Below are 10,080 nucleotides of genomic sequence, written 5' to 3' on the forward strand. Positions count from 1 at the left end.
ATGGGTGCATTCTCAGTAGGAGCGATGACGCCCACCGTCATCCATGATGACGGCTAGCGTCATCACCAGGATCGTTAATTTAAGTTTAAATCAACCCCGCCAATCGTTAGAAGACACGATTAGGCGGTGCACAGGAGGGTTGTAAAGCGCCTCCTGTGCACCGCCTAATCGTGTCTTCTAACGATTGGCGGGGTTGATTTAAACTTAAATTAACCAATCAACGGAACTAATGTCGTGTTGCCTCAATATTACCAAATTTGTAAAATTGGAACTATCAAGTCAAAATTAATAAAGGATAATGACTTTGTACTTTTTTATTGTTTTGCTCCTAAAGGTACCTTTTCTAGTGTCAAAATGAGACAATTCATCTGATTGTGTCAAAAATTAATCACGAAATTCAAATGGTCATTCTGTTATATTTTTGTAGCCCAGTTGCTACAACGATGATAAATTTCAAAAGACAGATTTAACTTGCTGTTGATATTGGTACGGATTTCTTTTAAAATTCTCAAGTCATCCTTTTCATACGCTTCCTTACACGGATCACGGGATCAAATAGTGTAAATGTTGCCCGGATATGGCGCATGCAAAGCTCATTATGTGGATCCTAACTTCGTATTAAGTTGCTTCCTTTATTCCGGAACCTTAAAATGTCGAGACCTTTATTACAATTGTCGCCAATAAAAGCCCACGAAATTGGTCGGCACAGTATATACAGCCTCTCGATTCTTTTTAGTGATGTCTCAGAATTTCAATTCCTTTTCTTACCACGTGTTTGCTTACCTCGAGAAACACGGCGCTTTCTCTTGGTCTCATCACTAGAGCTCAAAAGCTGATGCTAAGCCTTTCTGCATTCTGTATCGCATCCTCGAAGGACGGCAGCTCTTCGACCACTTGTGAGTATGTTATGGACTCATACATGCGTTCTAGTGTAAATGCTTTCACTACTAAATTCAGACTGCATAGAGAAATTTACCAATACGAGAGCGGTTACATGCTTTAATAATTGGTACCCAAGCTTTTCATTTCATCAATGTGGAGTCGGAAAAACACGCGACAATCCCCGTCTCGTCTTCGCTGGATTTTCATGTCCCCAACAACCTTCCTACCGGTATTGCAGTATATACCGCATCGCAACTATTACTTAGCTCTCTCGTCTTGCATATCGCGTTCATACACTCGTTCGTTTCTCAAAAGTCGCGTAAATGCTGGTAAAAGTTGCGCATGTGTGTAATTGACTGAGGGTCAGATAGTATGGTTTTAAAACGAAAGCGGACCGCTACAAATGCACTAGATCATTACATGTTACCGAATATTCGTTAATTGAATTAATGGCGGTGTAGCCACACATACCCGTAACCAAGTTGATGACACCTACTCTCTAAGCGAGCTGCCTTTTTATCGCACAAGGCGGCGGTACAGAGTCACGGCATTTGCATCAGGTATTAGATGTTCAAGCGTCAGGCTTTTAACTTTCTCTCGCCGCGATGTCCTCGAATGCGACGCCATGTGGCCTCGTGGCACACAGCGAACAGCTTTCGCTTTCAATTAGTTGAGCCTAAAAACTGAAAGCAAATTCATAACTGGAATTTGTGGCGTTACCTTGGTAGAGGAAAAAAACTTCCGTCAGTGAATAACCTCTTTAAATACATTCTTTAATGCTCGGCCCGAACATTCACGAAGCAAAACAGATTATGGTGATGGGACGTTACAATCGATAAGATTCCTCTAAGACGTGGTTTCTCTCGAGAGCGAATCTACGGATTGCCCAGCTCCTTGTAGAAAACGAGGGTTCCATCTTTCGAATTAACGCCACCCTTGTGAGGAAAATCCAGCGTGCTGTACTCGCGCATTTAAATGCGTAAAGCCCATTGTTGCTGGCCCGTCACTGAAGCGATGGCTGCACGTGCGATTTGTGCGGGACCTTTCCTTAACCCCAACTCGCCTGGCCCGTCTTGAGCGCCTCTGGCCTTAAACACGAGCCACACACCAATACTTAACCGGTTACATGGTCTAGTTAAGGTCATTATTCAACTTTCCTCGGGAGTCACTCAACAGCTTGCCGTCGCTCGTCCCACCGTCCTTGTGCCTTTCGAAACTGCGCTTAGTCCTTCTCTTTCGCACTAACGATCCAGAAGACTGCGCATGGCGTCGTTTAAACTCGTAACGGGAGACCTCATCCGCTTGATCGAGGCCCCGCATGAAAAGCAGCACGGCGCGCTCGCCAGGTTGGGCGGCCTCGAAGGTATCGCCGCGGCACTGAACGTGACGCCGCGGGAAGGCCTCGACTCGAACAATGCTGCAGACCTTGCCCAGCGAGAAGAGTGCTTTGGCAAGAATTACGTCCCGCCTCCCAAGGCCAAGAACTTTCTTGAGCTCATGTGGGATGCCTTCCAGGACATAACGATAATTGTGCTCACCATCTCGGGTTTCATCTCGATTATCCTATCGGCCACCGTAGGGGACCACCCGGAGACGGGATGGGTCGAAGGTGCTTGTATTATCCTCGCCGTGGTCGTTGTGACGATCGTAACGGCCATGAACGACTACCAGAAAGAAGCCCAATTTCGTGCCTTGAATGCTGTGAAAGAAGACGAGAAAATTAAAGTCATTCGCAACGGCCAACCAGCTGAAGTGAGCAAGTGGAGTCTTGTGGTCGGCGACATTGTTCGTGTTGATCTTGGGGACATAATCCCCGCGGATGGGATTGTGTTTGATGAGAAAGAGATTAAGATGGACGAGAGTGCAATGACAGGCGAGTCGGATCTCTTAAGCAAGACTGCCGAGAATCCTTTTCTGCTTTCGGGTACCAAAGTCATGGAAGGCGTTGGAAAGATGCTTGTCGTGTGTGTTGGTGAAAACTCGCAGGCTGGTATTATCAAGAGCCTTATCAATGGCAATCGCCCAGGGGCAGCTGCTGCCGGAGGAAGCGACAGTAAATCAATTAAGAACTTTGAAGCACCGGACGATCAGATTTACATTGAAATTGAAACTCCAAAGAACGTGTCGGTGCTGGAGGACCGTACGAAGAAAGAGGACGATGGCGAGGAAGAAAGCCAGTCGCCTCTCGAAGGAAAGCTTTACAACTTGACGGTGTTTATTGGAAAGCTTGGGACGCTCGTGGCGTTGCTCGTGTTTGTGATCATGTCGATTCGGTTTTCAATTGATACGTTTGGCAGGGACAACAAACCATGGAAAAGTGGCTACATCAGTGATTACCTTAATTTCTTCATCATTGCTATTACTGTCCTCGTAGTTGCGATTCCAGAAGGATTGCCACTTGCTGTGACAATTGCGCTTGCTTACTCGGTGAAGAAAATGTTGGTAGACAATAACTTGGTGCGTCACCTCGATGCCTGTGAAACAATGGGCAGTGCCACGACCATTTGCTCGGACAAAACGGGCACGTTAACGACCAACCGGATGACGGTCATGCAGCTGTGGATTGGTGGACACGAATATTCGTCTGCAGCCGATGGTATGGGTGCGCTCTCGGACGCAACGAGAGAAGCGCTCTGTGTGGGCATTGCAGTGAATTCGACAGCCGAGATTTTACCTCCCAAAGTGGAAAATGGCCAGCCAGAGCACACGGGCAACAAGACCGAGTGCGCTCTTTTGCAATACATTCGTGATGGTGGCGTGGAGTACCCTGACATTCGAATGAACAATGAAGTTATCCACATGCTGACTTTTAGCAGTGCCAAGAAGCGCATGTCGGTGGTCGTGCGACGTAGTGCAACGACGTGCCGTGTGTATACGAAAGGAGCGACAGAAGTGGTGCTTGGGTTGTGTCAGGACGCTCAGCGTGTGGACGGCTCGATTGACGTGCTGGACGAGGCTCAGAAGGCAAAGATTGGCGCTGATGTGATTGAAAAGTACGCGTCGCAAGCGTACCGAACGCTTTGTTTGGCTTACCGTGACTTGGACGTGCCTGCTGAAGAAACAAATGATTGGTCGGACGAAGATGTTGAGAAGAATTTGACGTGTGTGGCTATCGTGGGCATTGAGGACCCTGTTCGTCCTGAAGTACCAGGTGCCATCCAGCAGTGCTACCGCGCTGGTATCACGGTACGTATGGTGACGGGAGACAACATTACCACAGCGCGTTCGATTGCTAGCAAGTGTGGTATTACGCAGCCTGGTGACGGCTCTTTGATTATGGACGGCCAGACCTTTCGCAGCCGCGTCCTGGACTCGAATGGTAACATTATCCAGTCAGAATTTGATAGAATCTGGCCCTTGCTTCGAGTTCTTGCTCGTTCATCGCCAAAAGACAAGTACACGCTGGTCTCTGGTCTGATGCAAAGCAATGTTGCTCCACATGGTCCTCAAGTTGTTGCGGTCACTGGTGATGGTACGAACGATGCGCCTGCTCTTAAGAAGGCGAATGTGGGTTTTGCAATGGGTATCAGTGGCACTGCCGTGGCTAAAGATGCCTCTGATATTATTTTGATGGATGACAACTTTAATTCGATTGTGAATGCTATTAAGTGGGGACGTAACGTGTACGACTCGATCGCCAAGTTCTTGCAGTTCCAATTGACCGTCAATGTGGTTGCTATTTCGCTGGCTTTCATTGGGGCCGTCATACTTGAGCAATCCCCACTCTCAGCAGTCCAGATGCTTTGGGTCAATTTGATCATGGATTCGTTTGCTTCACTGGCCCTTGCTACAGAGGAGCCTACACCCGCTCTTCTTGAGCGCAAGCCGTACCCGAAAACGGAGCCGCTAATCTCGAAGAAGATGGCCAAACACATTATCGGCCAATCCATATACCAGCTGGTTGTTTTGCTAGCGATTGTTTTCGCGGGTGAAAAGTGGTTTGAGATTCCTTCCGGCCGTCGTCCAGACCTTCCAGAGGAGACGAAAGATGACCCAACTATTCACATGACCATTGTTTTCAACACGTTTGTGTGGGCGCAGCTCTTTAACGAGCTAAATTGTCGCAAAATCCACGATGAAATCAATATTTTCTCGGGGATTACGAAAAACCGCGTATTCTTGTACGTGTGCGTGCTGCAGGTTGCTTTGCAGTACGCCATGGTGCAGCACACTGGAGACTGGTTTAAATGCAAACCTCTTAGTGCAAGCCAGTGGTTCGCTTGCATCGCCTTGGGCTTTGTATCGATGCCACTTGGTCTGTTACTACGTTCCATTTCCATGACGAAAATCGCGAGCTGGATGGGCATTTGCCGCGAGGTTGACACGGACGAAGCGCGCAGAACCAGTAGCAATAATGGCCAGGAGCTATGGGTGCGAAGCTTTGCTCGCATTCGTGCCCAGATTCGCGTCATCAAGGCCTTTCGTAAGGGACTGCAGTCGAAGGCTCTCATTAAGGAGTGTTAGATAAGTATCGATATGCTCACAACATTGTAATTCTTGTTACTACTTTATACTAACAGGAGTTCTGCTTAGTGCTACTGTAGTATACCACTATTCTTTCGAAAAGTGTTACATTAAACTCAAATATATTTCTTAAATGCCTTGCTAGTATAATTGTTTGCTGCGAAATTCAGCTGATTTTTCTGAGAATATTGATACGTCGCTTATCTTTCTCCGACAATATATTATTGCCGTAATGCATTCGAGCTTATTAAGAATTTGTCTTACTGATCGATGGCAGCTGGCTTTTACAGTTTGAATTGAAGAGCATAATTCTTTAAATTACTTTTGTGTGTGCGAACATGTTACACTAAAATTATCCTTAAAATCATCTTGACAATAATAATACTTTTAGATGCGAAAAAAGATAAAACAAATATTTTTGATCTTGTGTTCGATCGGTAATTATACATTCAAAATGTGTTACAAGTATAGCTTGTATTCTACGCTCCTAACGTGCCAGTGCGGTGTGCCGCCAAATTCAGTAGCAGTGGTCTGCCCCCAACCTCCACGAGTCGTATGGACATCAAGCTGGAGTTTGACCCAATCTGTAATGGGGTACACTTCGGTTGGTGAAGCATTTATGTGGTACAACTCACGTTATGAGTAAGATACCCCTTTTCTATTTAAAATAGGTCATATTATTTAAACCCACCAGACAGAGATCTGGTAGCAGAAATCTATTTTTAAAAGTAAATTAGGTGAGTTTTTGTTTAATTTGAATTTTAAATAAAGTTCAGTTGCGGCTTTAATCAGGCTTGCGCAGTGATCTGTGATAGTACAAAGCATTCCTAAGGTAGGCACTAGTTGCCACTTGGTTCTACGACCTTTGAGTCCCTTGAACTATGATTGATTAAGCTCTACAAGCTTGTACGACTCTTTGAGCTGTTATGTAGCGGAGCTACCTCGCTCCTAAAGTCAGAGGAAGATTTTCAGACTCAGCGAGTCACTAAGTTCTATTAAACTAATGGGTTTAACAACTCAGGGAGTCGCAAAGCTATTAAAGCTTAAGGAATCCTAGTTCAAGGGATAAGGGATTCGTAGAACCAAGTAACAACTAGCGCCCAAGAGTACATACTTTAGAAAGGCTTCTACCTCTTACAGATCAATGCGCAAGCCTTAGAAAAGCACTTAACGCTTTAAGATCAAAAGGGGAACTGCACTTTATTTAACTATTTACATTTAAAAACCTTACCCTAGCTAATAAAAAAATAAATTTTGACCGCCAGATTTCTATCTAGCGGCGACCACATTTGTTTCCCATAATAAATGGGATTTAAGTAACTAACTATTTTAAAATTTGATAAAAGGGTATTTAACCCATAAAGTAAATGTACCACAACAACGGTCTCCAACCGATGTGTGCCCCATTTCACCCTCCTCATCAGACTGTTGACATCGAGTGACAGCATTCGCTTCATTTCCTCTTTGAAGCTGGAACCTTAACAGCTAACCGTTCGGTTGTGTTTTTTATTCCTTTGTCTCATGACAATCAAGCGTGAGTCACAGACTCTTCGCACCTTCCTCGACGATTAGGGAATAGGGGACTTTGTAAGTCACTCTCCATCAGAGGAGGAGGAGAAAGAGCGTCGTTCTCTCACGCCTTCTCCTCCGGATGAACGTCGGCGGGCCCTCGAATCCTTTTCAGAACGTGGTGCCACTGATGTCTTAACTGCATTGAGCAGGACACGGGACCCTGAGTCCAACATCATTACGAATCCGCTCGATGAAGAGCAAGAGCGGATAATCCTCATAGAGGAAAGAGCTCGTCGTCGAGCTGCCGAGATAGCGAAAGCTAGTAAATATAGATTCACTCCGCTTAGTGCGGACGAGCGTCTCAAAGAGATAGCGGGTCACAGCTTGGGCACCTGGATCTCTGGTCCCACGGCGTAGACGCCGGAGGAGATCGCTGCCCGCGACGCTCTTCATGAGCAATACCTTGCGCCAAAGGTAATGACGCGAAGCCAGTATCTGACGCGTTTACGTGATCAAGCCCGTGGGGCTTCGGTGACCTCCATGAGGGAAATTCCGGTCATTAGATTCCAAAACGAAACAAGGAGTGAAAACGAAGTCTCATTTTTGAGAACTGGGTGCACCGGGCCCGCCAACTTCGTAATATTTAAAATATCAGAGAGTCTGCGGATAGAGGTGATATTTGTTTGGAACGGAAGCTTCACTTCGATTTCGCTAAGCTTAATTTTAGACGCCAGTTACGTTCGGCATTTATTCCATAAAAGGAAGAAAGGTCTAGCCAATATTTCCGTGCTTCGATTGACCGTGCAACCATGAATCGAAGCCGCACTGAGGCTATAGAAACATCTAATCCCACGTCTAGTGGTGGCAAGAGTCGCTTGATGCGAGTTGACCCTGAGCTTGGCGCTCAGAATCGTCAACGGCGTACGAGCAATCTTGCCGAAGAGGTACCTCAAACTTCCAAGAGTTTTAGAAGAGGGGTAATCTAGCCGCTTTACCAGTCACTGGTATTGACCCTTACGACGACGTCGCTTTAACAGTTTCTCCACATGAAACTGAAGGTTCCCATGCGTATCAAGCAGCGCGGGAGGGGGCCGACATTTCGGCGGAAGTATTTGATGCTCTACGGCACGAGGTGCAACTTCTTCGTGAGGTCCTTGCTCGGGTTGAGAGCTATTTTGAGGCGGTTTGGGACCGGTTTTCGACGCTGGAGCGTCAGCAACCTCGTTTGGAGGGCCAGCTGGATATCCTGGTGAGGACGCAGCAATCTGCGGCACGACCGCCTGTCTCGGCGCAAGCGCTTTCCAGTCCACGTGGGAAGGGTCCCGATATGGCTTAAGCAAGCCAACGTAGAACACTGGGTGTGTACGCGGCTTACTAGGAAGGTTTAGCGTTTGAGCTAGGCCCTTCTTGGCCATGACCGTAAATGGTCAAATAAAGCGTGGGCGCAATTCGATCTTGAAGACCTAAGTTGGTAAGTAGATTTTTAGCGTTTAGTAAAACTCGGTTCGACCATATAAGAATTAATACAGCTTCTGCCTTTGGCATCTGCTTGTTCTTTTTGTTTGTCTTGGCTTTCAGCCATCGTATCCCTTACATGTCTTAAGACATCCTTGGCGTAAGCCGAACGAATTTATTCAGGAATAGGCGACAAGATAGTCGTTAAATGAGAAAGCTCATAATCCGGCCTGCGTGATAACGCATCGGCCAAAGCATTTTGCTTGCCGGGTTTACACTCCCCTCGAAGTTGTATTCCGCGAAAAAGGATAGCCATCGGGCCATTCTCTGTGAGAGATGGGGCGACTTAGTCGCCGTGCGTAATGAATTTGACGAGAGCATACTTCACAGCAAGAAACTTTTCGTCATGAACTGGGTAGTTCTTTTCCGCAGCTTTGAGCTGTCTGGACTCGAACGCAATTACACGTTCATGCATGATCATCTATTTGTAACAGAGCACTGCCAATGGCAAATTCTGATGCGTCACAGACGACACTAAAAGGCCAATTTGGGTTTGGTAGTGCCAGAATCGGGGCATGGATAAGACTATCCTTAACTGCTCAAAAAGCATTATGCTCTGTGCTAGTCCAGCACCATTCTGTATCCTATTCAAGGAGATAAGATAATGGCCTAGCCATATCGGCGTAATTTTTGCATACTTGTGTAAATAATTGGCGAGACCCAACCACTTACGCAATTCCTTTTGATTCTTAGGAACCGCTTGATCTACTATGGCTTTTACGTTAGCGGGATCCGCTCTAAGGCCTCGCTTTCCAATGAAGCACCCTAGGAAAGGAATTTCTTCTGCGCCAAAAATGCATTTCGATACATTAGCATACAATTTATTTGTGCGCATACACTCGAGCACTGCTCGCAAATGCTTTTTCTGTTTTTTTTACATCTGACCGACCTGCTACGCAAGACTATGGACAAAAATGTCATCAAAATAAGTCTGTGCATAACCTCGATGAGGGCGATCAAATGTTGCCGGGGCGTTGAAAAGCCCTTGTGGCATAGTTAACCACTCCCATAACGCACCACTTGGGGTGCTAACCGCTGTAAGCGGGATATCGCCAGCTCGCATGAGCAGTGGATAGTAATTATCGATTAAGTCAAGTGCACTGTACATTGCAGATCCCACCATATTGTTCTGAAGAACATTCCTTTAGGAACGGGGGTTTGTGCTGGTATAGTGGCAGCATTAAGCATATTATAAGAACATTTACCACTTAGCTTTTTGACACAAAATGTCGGTGTCGAATGGGGAGATTTTCTCTCTCGTACCATTCCAGCCTCGTGCTTAGTATGGAAGAAATCGTCAATGACGTCACACTGCTCCTTTGGTAAAGGCCACCGTCGTGTAACCCAGTGTTTGGTCCAGGAACCAAGTCAATTTTATGACGGACACCTCTATCCGGAGGTATAACAGACGGTGGATTGGTACATACCACATCTTGGAATTCCTTAATCAAAAAATAAAATGGATCCGTAGGATCTTTAAGGATCGATGACCCACTCCGCGCAGTAAATGCAGCTTTGAGTCATCCAGAAAAGCTTCGTCCAGCAGTGACGATGAGTTAAGCTCATTCGTTGGTCGAATGACCACCATCTGATCAAAAGACATTTTGTCTAGCGCTAGAAGTAAATGTGACGAGGGAATTGCACTTCTCCCTCGATGCTACCGCTCACACCATTTACAAGCGTATGCAATTACTAGCTCGTATCACT

General features: G+C 46.2%; 1 protein-coding gene across 1 annotated transcript; it reads left to right on the forward strand.

Annotated features, from left to right (window-relative positions):
- Positions 1–2,145: 2,145 nt before the first annotated feature.
- Positions 2,146–5,346, forward strand: CCR75_005690 (uncharacterized protein; the record flags this gene model as incomplete). Its single annotated transcript, XM_067963766.1, has 1 exon — positions 2,146–5,346. One exon carries the CDS (start codon positions 2,146–2,148, stop codon positions 5,344–5,346), a length of 3,201 nt encoding a protein of 1,066 aa, XP_067815045.1.
- Between the last annotated feature and the right edge of the window lie 4,734 nt (positions 5,347–10,080).

This window comes from Bremia lactucae, linkage group LG1, assembly GCF_004359215.1.
Source record: "Bremia lactucae strain SF5 linkage group LG1, whole genome shotgun sequence".
NCBI classification, from domain to species: domain Eukaryota; phylum Oomycota; class Peronosporomycetes; order Peronosporales; family Peronosporaceae; genus Bremia; species Bremia lactucae.